The sequence below is a fragment of the Salvelinus sp. IW2-2015 genome, linkage group LG28 (genome assembly GCF_002910315.2).
Source record: "Salvelinus sp. IW2-2015 linkage group LG28, ASM291031v2, whole genome shotgun sequence".
Classification (NCBI taxonomy): Eukaryota; Metazoa; Chordata; class Actinopteri; order Salmoniformes; family Salmonidae; genus Salvelinus; species Salvelinus sp. IW2-2015.
This window is the reverse complement of record NC_036868.1, coordinates 9,267,243-9,286,186: the sequence shown is the minus strand read 5'-3', so window position 1 is coordinate 9,286,186 and position 18,944 is coordinate 9,267,243. Positions and strand designations below refer to the sequence as shown.

Sequence of the window (18,944 nt, the reverse complement as noted above, 5' to 3'; positions counted from 1 at the left end):
GAGGAAATAAACTCAGACTTCGGATTGAAATGTTGCCTATTTACATCTCATATGTTGGCTATTTTATCTTGACACGTTAATAAATACATGTGTTAATTTTGGCTGTTCTGCCCCTGAACAAGGCAGTTAACCCACTGTTCCTAGGCCGTAATTGTAAATAAGAATTTGTTCTTAACCGACTTGCCTAGTTAAATAAAAAAAATAAAAAAAGTGGCTGGAAGATGGTTCAGTGTAAGTCAATAGGGCTAGCTAGATAGCCACAAAGAATTAGTAGCTACCCATGGAAAATCTACATTGCATAACATTAGTTTTAGGTAACTTTTGCCTGTTTAACTAGCTGGTTAGCTAGATTATTACAATTCACATATCTGGCTGATAATTATGAAGTGAGATCTTTGCTTTGTGTATATCTTGTTTCGTCTATTGTTGCCATTGTCCTGGCTGGAAGAAGGTTCAGTGAATGGGGAGGTGAAGCGTGAGGTAATAAAGTAGGTGTGCCAGTGCTTCTCAATTGTATTGTTTTATGCATTCTCCACACTCTTGTCCTCACAAGAACGTACTCGAGAGAACGTGGTCGGAGAATGCACTCGGAGCATGACAGTGTGGAGCATGGTAGTATGCATATTGAGAAACACCCTCAGTTTATCATATATCCTGATGCCTAGTCACCTTACCCCTATACATATCTACCTCTATCACTCCAGTATCCCAGCACATTGTAAATATGGTGTTGGAACTGACCCTGTATATAGCTTACTTCTCGTGTTCTTATATCTTATTTTAATTTCTTGTGTGTTTTTGTTCTACCTTGTTATTGTTAGTGCTACATTGATGTTGATTACTGCACTGCTGAGTTTAGAGCTTGCAAGAAAGGCATTTCACTGTACTTGTGCACGTGACATTAAAACTGTAAACTATTCATGCACTTCCTCAAGGACTAAACAATTAGAACAAGACCGTACATGGACCGTAACCCGTAACGTTGTGAACCATGTTGAGTTTGCGTATTTATGTGGCTTCTATGGAAGATTATACTTCAGGATGACCAGGGCTTTCTGTGGTTGTCAAGGTTACCTTTGTGGATCCTACAAAAACTGCAGGAGCTTTTTGCAAACATCTTTTCACACCAAACAATCATACTATGCAGCCATACCTGATACATGAAATCAACATTACTGGCCCATAATTCTGCAACTGTAATACAAGCAACTTTTCTGTGAAAGACTTACAGTAAGTCGAATCAGCAAGTTTCACTGCCATTCCGAGTCATTGGTCAAAAAGCAACGGAAAATATGAATAACAGTACAAGCCTAGGCCGATTGTCATGGTTGTTGAAAGAGACGGACCAAGGCGCAGCGTGTGTTGAGTTCCACATCTTTTATTTAAGTGAAACTTTCAAACAAAAACAAGCAACAAAACGTGACTTACGTGGTGCAACCAGCACAAACACAAACAATATCCCACAACCCAGGTGGGAACAATGGAGAACTTAAGTATGAGCCCCAATTAGAGACAACGATAATCAGCTGCCTCTAATTGGGAACCATACCAAGTACACCAACATAGAAATAGGAAAAAACTAGAACACCCCCCTAGTCACGCCCTGACCTACAACACCATAGAGAACCAAGGGATCTCTATGGTCAGGGCGTGACACCGATGTCTTAATATTCTTAGCTATAGGAGAAGAAAACGATCACAAATTGCACCTTTTCTATTTGTGAGAGTTATTCACATCAATAATAAAGAGCAAGCAAATATGATATGAAGCCCAAGTGCAGGATGTTGGTGAAGCAGTAAGCAACTTGAAGAGGAAACCAAGATAGACAAGATAGTACCGGCATCAGCTATGTACCGGAAAACTCTCTATTCAAACCAGTAACCTACATCAAGAAAACTTGCATTGTGCAATAAAATACACAAAAAGAAAAACAGAAAACATTTCTGACCTGTTTTTGACCAAACTTTCCTACAGGGTATAAAGGAAATGTACCAAATATACACCACATGGCCAAAAGTATGTGGACACCTGTTCGTCGAACATCTCATTCACAAATCATGGTCATTAATATGGAGTTGGTCCACCCTTTCCTGCTATAACAGCCTCCACTCTTCTGGGAAGGCTTTCCACTAGATGTTGGAACATTTCTGCGGGGAAGATTCATACCAAAGTTGTTCGATGGGGTTGAGGTCAGGGCTCTGTGCAGGCCAGTCAAGTTCTTCCACACTGATCTCAACAAACCATTTCTGTAAGGACCTCGCTTTTACACGGGGGAATTGTCATGCTGAAACAGGAAAGGGCCTTCCCCAAACTGTTTCCACAAAGTTGGAAGCACAGAATTGTCTAGAATGTCATTGTATGCTTCACTGGAACTAAGGGGCCTAGCCCGAACCATGAAAAACAGCCCCAGACCATTATTCCTCCGCCACCAAACTTTACAGTTGGCACTATGCATTGGGGCAGGTATCGTTCTCCTGGCATCTGCCTAACCCAGATTCGTCCGTCGGACTGCCAGATGATGAAGTGTGATTCTTTTCACTCCAGAGAATGCGTTTCCACTACTCCAGAGTCCAATAAAGGCGAGCTTTACACCACTCCAACTGACGCTTGGCATTGCGCATGTTGATCTTAGGCTTGTGTGCGGCTGCTTGGACATGGAAACCCATTTCATGAAGCTCCCGAAGAACAGCTCCTGTGCTGATGTCGCTTCCAGAGGTAGTTTGGAACTCGGTAAACATGCGTTTCCTAAGACAAATCCTTAGACATGCTCTCTGTACTCCTATTTGGGACAGTAAGCATAATGCAACAATGATAATGTATAGACCTATGTAATAACAACCAGTTAGTATTTTTCTGACCTGCACAGAGGAAAAAGAGCATGTGCATTCAGCACGAGTAGATTTTGGGAAGGATAACTAGTATTGTATTGAAGGATGTGAAGGTCAACCAGCGCAATTTACCCCAATTATCAAAGGAACGTGGCAACCAATTTCACAACAATGGGTTGGTTTATTCTCAAATACTGCATATTCTCAGGAGTATCTATTTGAGTAGGTTATCCAACTCACTTGATGTAATTAAGATGATTTGAAATAAACACAAATAGCAGTGTTATTCTGAATGACTGTTCCTTAAAAGGTTCTATAGCAGCACCATCGAGAGCATCCGGACTGGTTGCATCACTGCCTGCTATGGCAACTGCTCGGCCTCCGACCACAAGGCACTACATCACTGGGGCCAAGCTTCCTGCCATCCAGGACCTCTATACCAGGCGGTGTCAGAGGAAGGCCCTAAAAATTGTCAAAGACTCCAGCCACCCTAGTCATAGACTGCTCTCTCTGCTACCGCACGGCAAGCGGTACCGGAGCGCCAAGTCTAGGTCCAAGAGGCTTCTAAACAGCTTCTACCCCCAAGCCATAAGACTACTGAACATCTAATGAAATGGCTACCCAGACTACTCGCATTCCCACCCCCTCTTTTATGCTGCTGCTACTCTCTGTTATTTTCTATGCATAAGTCACTTTAATAACTCTACCTACATGTATATATTACCTCAATTACTTCTACTAACCGGTGCCCCCGCACATTGACTCTGTACTGGTACTCCCTGTATATAGCCTCGCTATTGTTATTTTACTGCTGCTCTTTAATTATTTGTTACATTATTTCTTTTTTTAAGGTATTTTCCTTAAAACTGCATTGTTGGTTAAGGGCTTGTAAGTAAGCATTTCACTGTAAGGTCTACACCTGTTGTATTCGGTGCATGTGACAAATACCATTTATTTGATTTCATATTTCTGACTTAAGGCAATGGAAAAAGTAGGTCATCAACAAATGCCGTGATGAACACATAGTAAAGGAAGGAATACAAGTTGGCATACATTAGGAGCATATGATCATGGTCTTCACAACCAAGTTATTGGAAGCTTGTTGACTGGTTGAATATAAACCTCCGCCATATAAAATAGAAATCAATAGAAACCAATCAACAAAAATCTATATAGCCTACCCTACATAATACTCTTAGAAAAATGTGTTCCAAAAGGGTTATTTTGGGTTCCATGTAGAACCTTCTGTGGATGTGTTCTCCCATGGGGACAGACGAAGCACCCCTTTAGGTTCTAGATAGCACCTTTTCTAAGTGTAGGAGCATTTGCTACATTGAATCCCTCATCATGATGCCATCTTTTAAGAATGAATGAGATAGCATGTTGACGGAGAGGGTTATCACTACTATATCATGGTAAACAAATTCACCAAGCCTCTGAATGCGACAAGGCACTCAAGAAGGTTGAATGTTTTTGCAGACACAGCACATAGATTTTATTTCTAATGAATAGGCCTACACATGACATAACGGCGTTCGAGGATCGAGGCCAGGATACTTGTAATTGGCCAATGCAATTGGTCTGTTCTCATGGCAAAGGCAGTCTATAAAGATATGTATGAAAAAKATGCTTTGTAACATCTCAGCTACCCTACAGACATGAGAGCAAATGCGTTATCCATAAGAACACACTAATTAAATCCATTATGCCATCCAATAAAGATAAAATCTAAGTAATTCATTTCGCATTGGTATAGGTGCGATTACACAGAAACAGGATAGTAAGGACAAATGGTTCCTTACCGATTCGAAGGCGTCTAATTAACCGGACGAATGTATTCCATTGCAGTTGAAGATCAGACGCTTGATGTTTTTGTGACAATAATAACCTAATAGCCTACATAAATCCTGTATGATATTCGAGCTGCCCCACTCGCTATAGCTGCTGAGTATGGGGTATGATGGCGTTGTCTTTACAGGGCCACAATGAAACTAACGGGACCAGTGGAGTGATTGACAACACCACCAGCCAATAGAATGGGAGAATGCTACTAGTAGTGAGGAACAGCGGATCGTAAACAGGTTCGGTAGCCATAAAGTCAGTAAGCTAGGCATTTTGAACATTATTGAGGTTGCGAGACTATTGCGTTAGAGGTATTTCCATGACATGAGATTAATTTKGGGTCTAGACTAGGTCAAGACATGGCTGCCCATAATGAATGTTCATCAATAGACGGAGGGATGAAGTAGGCCTACTTCACATGATAGGGATGGAAAAATTTGACGTTTTAATTGACAACTGCATCAGTTCTTTAGAAAAGTGTGCGCGCAATTAACATACATGCCTACACGAATACCACATGTTAGATACTTCTATAGTTGAGACGATAGCCTAATAGAAAAATAACTGCTCAATACACTGAAAATGTGTACATTGTATTGTGGGAGAAAGTTTTGTGAAGATCATCATCATCATCATCAGTGCGATTGAATCAAAGATTTTGGAATTCAATTAATGATTTCTCGCGTTGACACTGCGCTCTAATAATCATTGCGTTGGGGCGCCCTCTGCTGCCAACAAATACCAGTTCGTATTACTCAAACTGCTCTCTAGTTATCTCTCATTATACCTTCATAGAATTCAGGAAATTAGATCTGGATTATTCAAATATCAGTGAGATCAGATATGGAAACATAGTCACACTTATGAAACGTCTGTTTTTCAATTTGATGCCAATGAAATAGGCACTCGGGTCTATACTCTAGAAACAGAGCTCTGGGAAGTAATTGCATAGTCCTAGTGGAATGAAGAAATGGCTGTGCATACTCCTAATAATTTCACTTCACTGTAATTCCACACTGTAAATGTACCTTTAAAAAATGACAAACGAGCGTAGGACACTGTTGATACATTCTCAGCATAGTACCAGAACAAATGTCAGTGCAGGCATGATATTCTAAGGAGATGTGTGCCTACAGCTGTACCCGTGTTTCACACTAGCGTCTCTGTAATTTTTTACAATAGACAATGCCACTACAACCGTTAAATATTTAGTCAAAGCTTTCACAGACAAAATACAGTATAACAGCTCTCTCTGGCTGTAGTGTGGTGGGGGGATGGTCAGTGGGTACTTGCAGTTGTTCTTGGGATCCTCTGTTGTAGTCTAATTGAAATACCAGTTGTTGCTAATGTCCCATGGGCAGCGACTCATTGACAGCCATGCTGCATTTATGTGCCAGATACTCAGTCAGTCAGACAGCACCAACCTGCAGTTGATCCCCAAAAACAAGTCTATTAACACTGGCATCTTATCAGCCCGTGCTGCCCCTCAACATTGACTATAGGCCTTTTTGAAATGACACACAGCACAGCAAACATTGTGTAAACAGAACTATATTGTACAAATGGAATGTGTTAGTATATATATATTTTTATCACATCATGGATAACTTCCCAATTTTACTTTGATTTTGTAAATTTGTAATACATTTGTATAAAAGTACTGATTCTACAGATTCAGGAAATACACATGTTGTAACACAATCTCTGTGGTCATCATGCTTGTGCCCCATTACAGTACTTACCGCATATACAGCAGCTGATGTCAGACAAGAAGCAAGTACCACTTTCATCCAGAGAGTGGCAGTGATCACTAACACAACACATCGGACTCCTGTTGACTACTGTTACTTAACATATAGGCCTATTACAGTYGTTTGGTTACATGACTGTAAGGCAAACCCTGTGTTTCATGTTTCATCACAAACCCCTTGGTTTGTGCCGTGGCGGAGATCTTTGTGGGCTATACTCGGCCTTGTCTCAGGATGGTAAGTTGGTGGTTGAATATTTCCCTCTAGTGGTGTGGGGGCTGTGCTTTGGCAAAGTGGGTGGGGTTATATCCTTCCTGTTTGGCCCTGTCCGGGGGTAATCATCGGATGGGGCCACAGTGTCTCCTGACCCTTCCTGTCTCGCCTCCAGTATCTATGCTGTAGTAGTTAATGTGTCGGTGGGCTAGGGTCAGTTTGTTATATCTGGAGGACTTCTCCTGTCTTATCCTTATCCTGTGTGAATTTAAGTATGCTCTCTCTATCTCTCTCTTCTCTCTTTCTTTCTCTCTCTCGGAGGACCTGAGCTAGGACCATGCGTCAGGACTACCTGGCATGATGACTCCTTGCTGTCCCAGTCCACCTGGCCTTGCTGCTGCTCCTATTTCAACTGTTCTGCTGCGGCTATGGAACCTGACCTGTTCACCGGACGTGCTAAAAAAGCCAACTGACATTTACTCCTGAGGTTCTGACTTGCTGCACCCTCGATAACTACTGTGATTATTATTATTTGACCATGCTGGTCATTTATGAACATTTGAACATCTTGGGCCAGTTCTGTTATAATCTCCACCCGGCACAGCCAGAAGAGGACTGGCCACCCCTCATAGCCTGGTTCCTCTCTAGGTTTCTTCCTAGGTTTTGGCCTTTCTAGGGAGTTTTTCCTAGCCACCGTGCTTCTACACTTGCATTGCTTGCTGTTTGGGGTTTTAGGCTGGGTTTCTGTACAGCACTTTGAGATATCAGCTGATGTACGAAGGGCTATATAAATACATTTGATTTGATTTGATTTCATCTAAAACAAGAATGTGCGGCTTTGCTCTCCTAAGCCTTACAATGACAGGGGAACAATTGATGCCTGTCAAATCATTCACTGCCATAAAACTAATAAGATCCACCCAAAGTACCACAGAGAGAGCATGTCACCACAACAGCCTTCTATTCTTCTCCACCCGATGTGAAAGATCTCAAACTCGGATCTGTCTCTCTGGTGTTACTGCTGCGGTTCAGTTAAGCAATACGGCACGAGGGGGTGTGATATATGGCCAATATTCCACAGCTAAGGGCTGTTCATATTGCACAATGCAACGAGGAGTGCCTGGATACAGCCCCTAGCCGTGATATATTGGCCATATACCACAAACCCCAGAGGTACCTTATTGCTATTATAAACTGGTTACCAACGTAATTAGAGCAGTAAAAATGTTTTGTCATACCTGTGGTATACGGTCTGATATACTACGGCTGTCAGACAATCAGCATTCAGGGCTCGAACCACCCAGTTTATAATATACTTTATATACTGACTGTAAGCACTCAGAATGAAAGCCTTCAGCTGAAATGTTAATAATGTAATGTAAATGTGGAATGTAAACTTCATGTTTGAAGAGAGGGCTTCCTAACTTGGAGCAACACTATCATAACTGTTTATGATTCAGTCCATCCATCTTTGTCTTGAATAAGGGCATCTTTGTCTTGTGTAAGGGCTTTTTACAGATACCACAGCTCATCTGCTGACCCTATAGAGACCTTTAACTGGGTAATCTTGGAGCTGACACTGGCTGTACCGGGGGTCAGTGTGCTGCTAACAGCTTAGCTTCCTCCAGTGTCTGACTGCCCCATACTGGGCTTGAACCAGTGATCCTCTGCTTCGCAACACACATCACCATCCTCCTTGACAACGTTCCACCGGAAAATATCTTATTCCATCCTTGACATTTCAAGTTTGCTGTGGAGTGAACGGTACGTTCTTAACTCCATTACATGGGCATTTGAGATTCCGTGGCTGTTTTCACACCCTGGCTGGTAGGAGGCTGCCAGCAGATGGCTAGTATTTCAGCATGATTTTCTAACAAGCATTCTGTGGAGCAGTTGTCCTATAGCCTGCTGTTCTGGAGAGTGCACACTTTTAAAAACCTCATCATGATCACAGACCAACATCAACTTCAAACACATTCACTTCTAATTTGAGAGTTAGGAATGTCTAGTACAGAATCCACCAAGTAAACAAAATTCTATCTTCAAATATAAAAAAATATTTAGCTATTCATCTTGCATATGTGTGATAGTTTGCATAAGTTGTTATCTATGCTCGTTCACAGTGTGGTCACTTTATACAAAATCACAATGCATGATGAACAGTACGGCATTCGTTGGCTGAAACTGAGCTAACATCTTAAGGTGAACCTGTTAGGTATGAACAGTACTGTAGGGGTGCCTAGTCAGATAAGACAGGCATTCAGGAAGACCTACTAGATAACAGACAGGATGGGAGTGAGTTCCAGTTCAGGAAGAGGGATGCACCATCAAAGAAATGTGGATAAAAAGAGCACAAGGCTATTGGCACCAAACAATGGTGTGTCCTTGACAGTATTTACAGAATCTGATAAATGTATATTTGATGCATAAATAAACTGTTACTAATGTACTTCAATCTAAATGTGAACTGATAGTCACTATAAAACATCAATATATAGTACATATCTTCAAAACAAAAGAAAAATGTTTAAATATAAAATGGTATAAAATGTCAGTTCAGTGACATCAATGTCTTATGTACAAAATAGGAAATAGCTTTACAAGCTACACATTTGTTCAAACACTCTTAGCAGATATCTTACAACGCACAGTTGAGTTCCTGGGAGGAATGGTATTTTCCCTTAGATGTTCTCCAGATGACAGGACCACAGGTCTCAAAGTATCAGTGGACTGGTGCCTTGTCCCACTCCTGGTTCTTCAGATAATGATGTCTGGGTTCCTTGTTGGACATTCCTCATAGAGGGCTGGCTTCATGTTCCCTTCCTCTGATTCCTCACTAGACGAGACAAGCGGATATCCTTGGATTACTATTACTATTAACATTACATGAACCTACAGGTAACCCCAGTTCAGCACTGTAATAACAGTTATAGTACAATCAGAAAGGTTGAAATGGCTGTTAACCCAAGCTAAGATGTTCACTCCTGGTTTCAATTGAAATACTATGTAATAGAATCTTCTCACTGTCTTCCCCTTCAATGGATAGAGATGGGATTCAGACCTGATGCTGGATCCCTCCACATCCTCAATGGTGTCAGCCAGGGGCTGGTGGGCTGTCTCAGGCAGCAGCAGGGTGAGGGCTGCACCTAGCAGAGTACACAGGCCAAACAGCACCATGGGAGCATTCTTACTGACACCCCTCAGCAGGTAGATGATGGGAGCCAGGACTCCCCCTGCCCTGGCACACATGGAGCCCATACCAATTCCACTCTGCCTGTGGAGCACAGAGGAGACGTGTTCAGCCAAAATAACTCCACATTGTCGCAGTACTGTAATTAAGAATGTGCATTAAGACCCGTTCCGCCACATCTCCAAACAATTAAAAACAGCTGCTCAACTAGTCTGCTGCCTCCCTTCTTATTGTGGTTGTTTGGATCAGAGAAATGTACACTAGGCAAATCATGGGAAACATCAGAATCTGATTTAAATGTTAGGAATAGTTTGAATGGTTAGACACCGGGCAGGACACTTCCTGAAAGTGAGATATRCACTACTGTTCAAAAGTTTGGATAGAAATGTCCTTGTTTTTGAAAGAAAAGCAAWTTTTTTGTCCATTAAAATAACATCAAATTGATCAGAAATACAGTGTAGACATTGTTAATGTTGTAAATTACTATTGTAGCTGGAAACGGYAGATTTGTTATGGAATATCTACATAGGTGTACAGAGGCCCATTATCAGCAACCATCACTCTTGTGTTCCAATGGCACGTTGTGTTAGCTAATCCAAGTTTATAATTTTAAAAGGCTAATTGATCATTAGAAAACCCTTTTGCAGTTATTCATAGCACAGATGAAAACTGTTGTTCTGATCAAAGAAGCAATAAAAGTGGCCTTCTTTAGACTAGTTGAGTATCTGGAGCATCAGCATTTGTTGGTTCGATTACAGGCTCAAAATGGCCAGAAACAAATAACTTTTTTCTGAAACTTGTCAGTCTGTTCTTGTTCTGAGAAATGAAGGCTATTCCATGCGAGAAATTGCCAAGAAACTGAAGATCTCGTACARCACTGTGTACTACTCCCTTCACAGAACAGCGCAAACTGGCTCTAACCAGAATAGAAGAGGAGTGGGAGGCCCCGGTGCACAACTGAGCAAGAGGACAAGTACATTAGAGTGTGTAGTTTGAGAAACAGATGCCTCACAAGTCCTCAACTGGCAGCTTCATTAAATAGCACCCGCAAAACAACAGTCTCAACATATACAGTGAAGAGGTGACTCCAGGATGCTGAGGTTAGAGGTTCTTGAGGTTAGACCCACAGAGAACTGCTAATTAAAGTAACTAACGTTGGCCTTCCGGATAGCCTGAGTGCACTTATTTCTCATTTGCCTGAACAACAGCCAGTCAGTCTAAATATTTGTGTGCCGAGCCTTTCGCAAATGGTATTCTTGAGGTGGAGTAACTCTGCCAGATCACGGTCGAACCAGGGGCTGAACCTGTTTTYATTACACATTTTCTTTACGAGGGCGTGCTTCTTAACAATACCACTGAAAATGTAAAAAAAGAAGGTTCAAGCATCTTCGACAGATAATATTGCTGATATTATACGAATTTACAGAGACCAGGTAATGAAGGAAGGCTTGCTCATTAAAGTTTTTTAGCAAGAGTCTATGACAAATCAGGACAGGTAATTTAACTGAGCAGCCATTCAGAATACTCTTGTGACTTCATGCAACAGTTGTTTCAGCCCTTATCAGAAGTTAAAAAGTTAGGGTTAGGAATTAACAGACCTTTATACACCTATTGAGTCAGTGTTGACTATTGCAATGAGGAAAGACGTTATTGGCATTAGTTGGTGAAAGATGTGTCCACATAAAAAAGAACACASGCAACATTTACTTATCGATGTAAAATGCAACCAATAAGTATTACGAAACTTAGCTTAACGTATCAATAATTTTTGCTGACTGTTCTATTTCAAATACTTGTTTTGATGTCTCACCATGGATACACCTGGGCATGTCCACAAGCTCGAAGAAACCAATCACACAGCGTCTGTTCGAGACAGACAGGTTGAATGGTGAATGAGGTGAGCCTCTCTCCTCTATAAAAGGAGCCACTCGCCTGCCAAATTAGTCATTCTTGCCTTTCTTCCTTGTGGAAGTGACTGTGTTCACTAAAGCTCTCCTCAGCGCGACTGGATTTCTGTTTTGCTACTGAACTGTTTTCAGGCGAACCATGAAGTTAACACTGCAGAACATAGTATTTCAGCTCCTGTCGATAGTGTTGAGTACCGACCAAATWAATTTTCTACCCGTCAGTCTCTAGCTCTCGAGATTTCGTTAGCTATTGCTGCAAGGCTTTAGCTAACTTGGCTAACTAGCTGCAAGGCTAGCCAACCATGCTAACAAAGGACTAGCACAGATACTTCCCGATGAGCCCTGGCAACTACCGTTACGCAGGGATCTTTTGACCCAGACGCACAGTGTGAAACCATGGCCCTCTGAACATGGCCTGTGAGGAGGAGAATCTGAATGCGACTTGCCTCTTGGAGTCTTCTAGACTACCCAGGAGCCCCTTCTACACGCTCACTGTATGAAACAATGGCGCGTTATCGTTCTTATGACATACCTTGTCTCAGCCCTCAACAACAAAATGAAGGTCACAGAGATATTGACAGAGTCAGGTAGAGGATTAACTCCAAGGATGGTTAGACTCATGTTGTGATCTAATGCTCTATTGAATGATCCTGATGGAAACCTGCCCAGACATCAGCAGTCCACATTAGTTAGCAGAACACTCCGATTGTGTGTCCCAAATGGCACCCCATTACCTATGTAAAGGAATACTTTTGACCAGGGCCCATAGGGCTCTTGTTAAAACTATTGCACTATATAGGGAATAGGGTGCCATTTGAGTCAGACGCTCACCTTATGACAGTAGGGAAGACCTCTGCTGAGTAGACGTAGACGATGGACAAGGAGGCGGTGATCCCAAACTTCCCCACCATAGCCAGGACAGTTCTAATAATGGAGAGATCTGTGTATATGTGTGTGTGGGGGGGGAGTGATGGGGTTAGAGATTAACAAGAGAGGAGACTAAATGAGCGAAAAAGGTGGAAAGAGAGATGATGGGAACGAATTAGAGAATTAAATGGGGGAATAAGTGATGGGTGTGTATGGGGGAGAAAAGTGATGGGGTTAGAGATAAACGGCGGGGAGAAGTGATGGGGTTAGAGATTAAATGGGGCACGGGTGAGAGAGAAATGATGGGTTAGAGAATTAAACAGGTGGTGAGAGAAGTGATGGGTTAGCTAAACTAAAAGGGGGTGTGAGGGGTAGAGAAATTATGGGGTTAGAGATTAAACGGGGTGGGTATGGGGGGAGAGAGAAGTGATGGGTTTGAGATTAACAGGGTAAATAGCTGGGCTATGTGTGTATAAGCAATCTGAAGCTCTAGGTTACATCACTGGAATCACTCCAGCATCCTACTGGATACCGAAACCACCTAAGGTAGTGTAGATCCTACTGGATACCGATACCACCTAAGGTAGTGTAGATCATAATGGAGACCGTAACCACCTAAGGTAGTGTAGATCCTACTGGAATCGTAACCACTCTAAGGTAGTGTAGATCATAATGGAGACCGTAACCACCTAAGGTAGTGTAGATCTAATGGAGACCGTAACCACCTAAGGTAGTGTAGATCCTACTGGAGACCGTAACCACCTAAGGTAGTGTAGATCCTACTGGAGACCGTAACCACCTAAGGTAGTGTAGATCTTAATGGAGACTGTAACCACCTAAGGTAGTGTAGATCCTACTGGAGACCGTAACCACCTAAGGTAGTGTAGATCTTAATGGAGACTGTAACCACCTAAGGTAGAGTCTTCAAGTGTACGGCTGACATGACTTCCATGAGGGCCCCGGTGGGAGTTAATAACAACTCTACACCCAGGAGGTTACGTCAGTGACAAACACTGGTTATTACAAAAGGAGCTAGTTATATAACATTTAAATGTGGCTTGCATAAGTTTTTCAGTTTCGAACAAAAGCCAAGTTCCAAGCCACAAAGACTTTCCATTGACTACTAGCTAAGTCCTTATAAACAAGGCTATAAAACTACACAGCTATGACATCATTCAAGGACTGCCATGGTTTAATTACACTGGTAAACAACTTAATTCAAGTCAACTGAAGTCTTTTCAGGGCCAGGAGGATACTGTAACTCGTCATGTAGCTCAGGATGTGTATAAACGTCTTAAAGCCATATTGACACCCAGCAGAGTTTTCTATGGAATGGTCCATACCATCAGGAATGAAGATGGTTAGCAGGCAGGCCAGGCCTCCCACAGCGAGGAAGACTAGCTGGGATATCCTCCTGGAGCGGTTCAGGGTAAAGAGGGTGATGGTCCTGGCGGGCATCTCCACCAGGCCAAAGATCAGCTGGGTCAGGTAGATGTTCATCCCAAAGTCAGAGATGTTCAGGGACAGGCCGTAGTAGACCAGCACGTTGACAAACCTGGACAGACACAGAGATGGAATGGTGGAGGAAACACTGGTGAGGAAAGGGAAAGATTAATAACATCGCTGTCACTGCAGTGAAACAAGGACTCTTTCCTTCTGCTGGTTTGACATAAGCCTATCATGCAAAGTGGAAAGATGTCTGGGAAGCAGAAATGTCTCTAGCCACAGACAGGATAATTGAACCAAAATCAAGGTACTTTCTAACAGAGTAATATTACAGTATATACCTCTTGTAAACTGTATTTGACACGGAATATAGTGCAACATTTTACAGTAGGGATATCTATTGACAATGTTTTCTACATTAACACTCACTTCTCAGTGCCTGTGAAGCTACGTAAAGTATTCCCATTCAAATAGTAATCTTTCAGTGTTGCCTCAGTGAGTGATACACTGCAATTCAAATGGCTTACACAGCAAGCATAGTGACCTGAGGAGGCCTTAGGAAGCCTGTGCAGTGAACAGTTCTGAGAACTCCATTGGCGTACCACATCAAGGGAATCAACCCATAATGAAAAKAGTTAATAATTAATCATTAGTGTGGATGATACATGAATGGTATGAATGTTTGGCAGAAACAGAAATCTCAATGAAACAGTAGTTGATACAGTAGATTTGATTAATTCTTGTTCACCCCACAACAGGATGTGTCCTGACAAAGTTCTACTGCCAACATCACACGGAATACTGGGAAAGGAGTGGTATGACACTCACCACAGGTAAAACATGATACATGAATTCCTCCTCATTTTTGGCGTACGGACCAGGTCAATGACTGTGTCCTTTTTCCTCTCCTCCATCTTCACCATATTGTTGTACCCCTGAAAAATAACAAGAGCAGATGAGCCCTGAGCATTTCACCTGATGCTTAAACAGAAAAGGAATGACCTCATCAATGCAAAAAGCACACCAATGCAACTCATATAATTTGCATGTCCCGCATGCCTACACAGCATAGAGGATAGCATGCAAAGCACTTTAATATGCTCAGGTTTTGGCGGTATTGCGCTCAACATTGCCTGTACATAGAAACGTTGTTTGGCAAGTGCTTTAATCAAGGCTGTTGGAATTTCATAATGATCAATGATAGCTTAATCTCGTCCACCAGCCGGCTATTTCTCTCTATAGCAATTAGCCTTGGGACAAGGTTAATGATACTGTACTAGCTTCACAACAGCAGAAAACACAACTGATCCTCAATGTCCTCCTGAGTCCAGTTTTGTGTCTCTCTGTGTGTGTGTGTGTGTGTGTGTGTGTGTGTGTGTGTGTGTGTGTGTGTGTGTGTTGTGTGTGTGTGTGTGTGTGTGTGTGTGTGTGTGTGTGTGTGTGTGTGTGTGTGTGTGTGTGTGTGTGTGTGTGTGTGTGTGTGTGTGTATGTGTGCGTGCACATGCGTAACCAAGCCTGCACAATATCTCTATGTCCTCCTGCAGGGGTTTGCCGTTCATCAGAGCAGCTTTCCTGATCAGATCCATGGCCTCCTCGTTCCTCTGGTTGGCCATTAGCCACCGAGCCGACTTGGGTAGGACCCTAAGAATGTAGAGGAGCGGTGTTCAACTGACCCACACACATAAACAACTACATATGACACTCCGCATAAGTTTGGCACCATGGGAACAAGAGATATAAACATGAAGATACATTTAGTCATGAGGCAGGATATAGGCCAATACTAGTACTAAAATATTAGAAAAAGAAAAGAAAATAATTTKGTAATATGCACACAATTTTGCAACTTAGATATACTTCAGGTATTCCCAAATGGCATTCAATGACCCATCTGGTTTTGATTATTGATGAAAAAAGAGAGTTCCTCTACATTCTCTTGAATTTCTCCTTTAGTGAGTTGGCTTGCTAGCCTGGAATCCAAACTGAATGATCTTTTCACTTCACGGAAGATATTGAAAGTGAGTGATATTCCGTTTGTATTTCAGGCTACAGGCGTGCTGCAGCTAGCCAGTGACTCACCAGATGTAGAAGATGAAGAGGAAGCCTGGTGCTGAGATGGCCAGCTGGAGCTTGCGCCAGTCTCTGATGAGGTAGGCCAGGCCTGCCAGGGTGATGTAGCCGAATCCAAAGAAGTAGTCTGTGATGATCCCAGCTAGCATCCGGTGCTTTGATCCTGTCCACTCTGTGCCTGGGGGCAACAACAGAACAGTATAGAGAGTAGAAAACTAACACCTTATCATCTGAATTTTTTCTCAGATCACAAGTCAAAAACGTTATTAATGTTTCATGTGTGTGTGTATGTGTGTGGTGTGTTTGAGAGAGAGAGTGAGAGGGAGCGAGAGAGAGACTAACCTAAAACAAATGCATTCATGATGACAGCTGAAATAGTGGTTCCAACCACAAAGCGCAGAAAGACATAAATGTAGAAATTTGGGGCAAAAGCAGCACCAACCCCAAAGGTTGACTGGATCGTCAAACCAACCAGGATAATGTTCCTGCGTCCAAACCTGAAACAAGAAAGAGGTAGCAGCTACTACAGACTATTTCACTACTAGTACTGAAATAGTCTGTACAGACTGTCTGTGTACGTTCTATGAATAATCCTAGCTACACAAATAAAATATACTAGCAAACGTACATAGCAATACAAGCTGCAAAGTGTTCATTGAGCTCAATTTTAGTTTTACTTCACCTAAACTGTGACTGACCTCTCTCTTTATATTTGTTTAGCATGACCTTCTATTAAGTTTGTGACCTACCTACAATACATGTTCCATGGATCCTCAGGCTCTTCAATTTATCTGAGCCAAGCTAATTATAAATTAGATAAAAAATACATAAGTATCACTGGTGGAAGACGCATGGTTGTTTTCTACTTACTTATCAGCTAAGGAACCAAACAGCACGGCGCCGACCAGAAGACCAAACATGTAGATTGAGGAACCAATGTTGTTCAGATTGGCATTATCACACACCAGATCCCACTGTCAAGGACAGAGGGTTCAAATTAGATGAAATGCTACATCATATTGACAGGCCCATCTGTATTTTCACATACATTCTTTATAAACCATGTACCAGGTATAAAAATGTCAGATTTCAAATGATACTATATCCCTGTTACCAGGCTTTTGTCCTTGACTGACTATACATAGCCTATTACACTGTGAAGGTTCACACTCGCACAACACGGTAACTGTATTTTGACTGTGGTGTCCTACTCCTTTGCCCCTGAGCAATAGAAGCCTGTGAGCACCTTGCTTCTCAACAGATTCCAATAGAAGCCTGTGAGTGCCTTGCCATTCAACAGATTCCATCTAAATATCCTTCAGGGCTCTGACATCAATCAGGGTGGAATGTGACAGAAAATATTAGTTATTATAGATCATACAGACAGCCTCCAACAGTGTGCCTCACAGTGAAGGTCTGATCCTAGTGTTTATAAATCATAACAGGTTCTGCTGCCTGGGACCATTCCACTACGGCTACTGTCGCTGTGTGAGGGTACGTCACGTGGCAAACCCAAGCAGCACGAGACCCACCGCTACACTGTTACATAGTAGTGAAAAATGCTCCTAGGGAAAAATGAGTTCCACATAACAAACTGCAGAGAGAGAGAGAGAGAGATGAGAGACAGACAGACAGACAGACAGACAGACAGACAGACAGACAGACAGCAGACAGACAGACAGACAGACAGACAGACAGACAGACAGACAGACAGACAGACAGACAGACAGACAGACAGACAGACAGACAGACAGACAGACAGACAGGTTGCCCTGCCCGTCATGTCTGTTTTACTGCACCACCACTTACTCACCTCGGTTGCCACGGTGCTGTGGAAGGTCTCTTTGCTGAATTCCCATCCCCCTTGACAAACCCCGGTGACGTGTTCATCGCTAAGGACCAGGGCAGTGCTGTGATTCAGCTGGGCTAGCGGGGTGCTAGGGACCCCCCCAGGGGCAGAGCAGGACAGGTCAGGTTCACCGTCTGGGCCCGTAACCAGGCTGAAGTTGAATGCGTCTGAGCTGGCGGGCAAGGCCCAGGTGGTGTTGTTGGAGCGACAGAGATGAGGGGGGACGGCCCCCGTGAAGACTGATATCAGCATGTGGAACGCCAGCAGGATCTGGGGGAGGCAAATCCACACATACAAGATCTTTTGGAACTTGCCAAAGCCACCGATATGAGAAAGAATCTCGTCAAAATTCATGCTTCTTTCCATAGCTGCTATTCCAATGCAGACGCTACCCTAATGTATCATCACAGATACAACAGGTCAAACAGAACAGTGCTCTCTCAAGTTGCCAACAAAGATTTTAAACTTCTGAATGGACTGAGAGTGGAGTGGAACAGAAGACTGAGAGGCAGCTGACACCTCACAGAGCTCAGGATAAACTACACAGGCTGGTTTGTGTAATTCTCATTCAGTCCTCATTCAGATKAAGTCACACCTGTCTATGGTSTAGTGAACCCTGAGYGCAGGCAGGCTGCCGCCGCTGTCTGCAGTGTTGTGAACTTGAAGCACTGCATTTGCAGGGTAATATAACCATTCTGTACGGGGAGGGAGGGCCCTACATTCTGGGGGTGGAGTCTCAGCTCAGAGGGAGGAACTGCTCTTCGTGCTGGCTGAGTGACTGCATTTGTTAAAATCTCTCTATACTGTATATCCCTCTTGCTCCCCATCTCTCTGTTTTTTTGCATGGTGAGAGTCAGAAATGGTGGAATAAGTCATATGTGTGTATGTGTGTTGTTGTAACAATGATGAAAGCTATAAATCCACTTGACTGCCTCCTGGGACACTACAGTTGCAAAACACTATCAGTGGAAAACTAATACAG

The 18,944-nt window shown here is 42.7% G+C and overlaps 2 protein-coding genes across 4 annotated transcripts in view; both read right to left on the bottom strand.

Moving 5' to 3' along the window:
- Nucleotides 1–4,811, bottom strand: part of LOC111954280 (tyrosine-protein kinase Fyn) — a 72,993-nt gene extending 68,182 nt beyond the window's left edge. For all 3 annotated transcript variants that reach the window (XM_070435796.1, XM_023973877.3, XM_023973879.3), the window contains exon 1: nucleotides 4,632–4,811. The gene's annotated coding sequence lies outside the window, so the exon portion shown is untranslated. The remainder of the gene's footprint in view (nucleotides 1–4,631) is intronic.
- A 2,263-nt stretch (nucleotides 4,812–7,074) lies between these two features.
- LOC111954152 (solute carrier family 22 member 6-A) lies at nucleotides 7,075–18,598 on the bottom strand. The gene is made up of 10 exons (XM_070435831.1): nucleotides 17,927–18,598; nucleotides 16,984–17,087; nucleotides 16,456–16,610; nucleotides 16,123–16,291; nucleotides 15,549–15,684; nucleotides 14,871–14,977; nucleotides 13,940–14,151; nucleotides 12,561–12,669; nucleotides 9,694–9,906; nucleotides 7,075–9,468 (listed from the first exon to the last, which is right to left on the bottom strand). Exons 1-10 carry the CDS (start codon nucleotides 18,326–18,328, stop codon nucleotides 9,390–9,392), a joined length of 1,686 nt encoding a protein of 561 aa, XP_070291932.1. The 5' UTR covers nucleotides 18,329–18,598; the 3' UTR covers nucleotides 7,075–9,389.
- Between the last annotated feature and the right edge of the window lie 346 nt (nucleotides 18,599–18,944).

Excerpts from the sequence above, each read along its gene's own strand:
- LOC111954152 (XM_070435831.1), bottom strand. The coding sequence starts at position 18,328 with ATGGAAAGAAGCATGAATTTTGACGAGATTCTTTCTCATATCGGTGGC. Across the intron at positions 16,611-16,983 it reads TTTGGTTCCTTAGCTGATAA|GTTTGGACGCAGGAACATTA; the intron begins GTAAGTAGAAAA and ends TTCTTGTTTCAG. Across the intron at positions 16,292-16,455 it reads CATGAATGCATTTGTTTTAG|GCACAGAGTGGACAGGATCA; the intron begins GTTAGTCTCTCT and ends TGTTGCCCCCAG.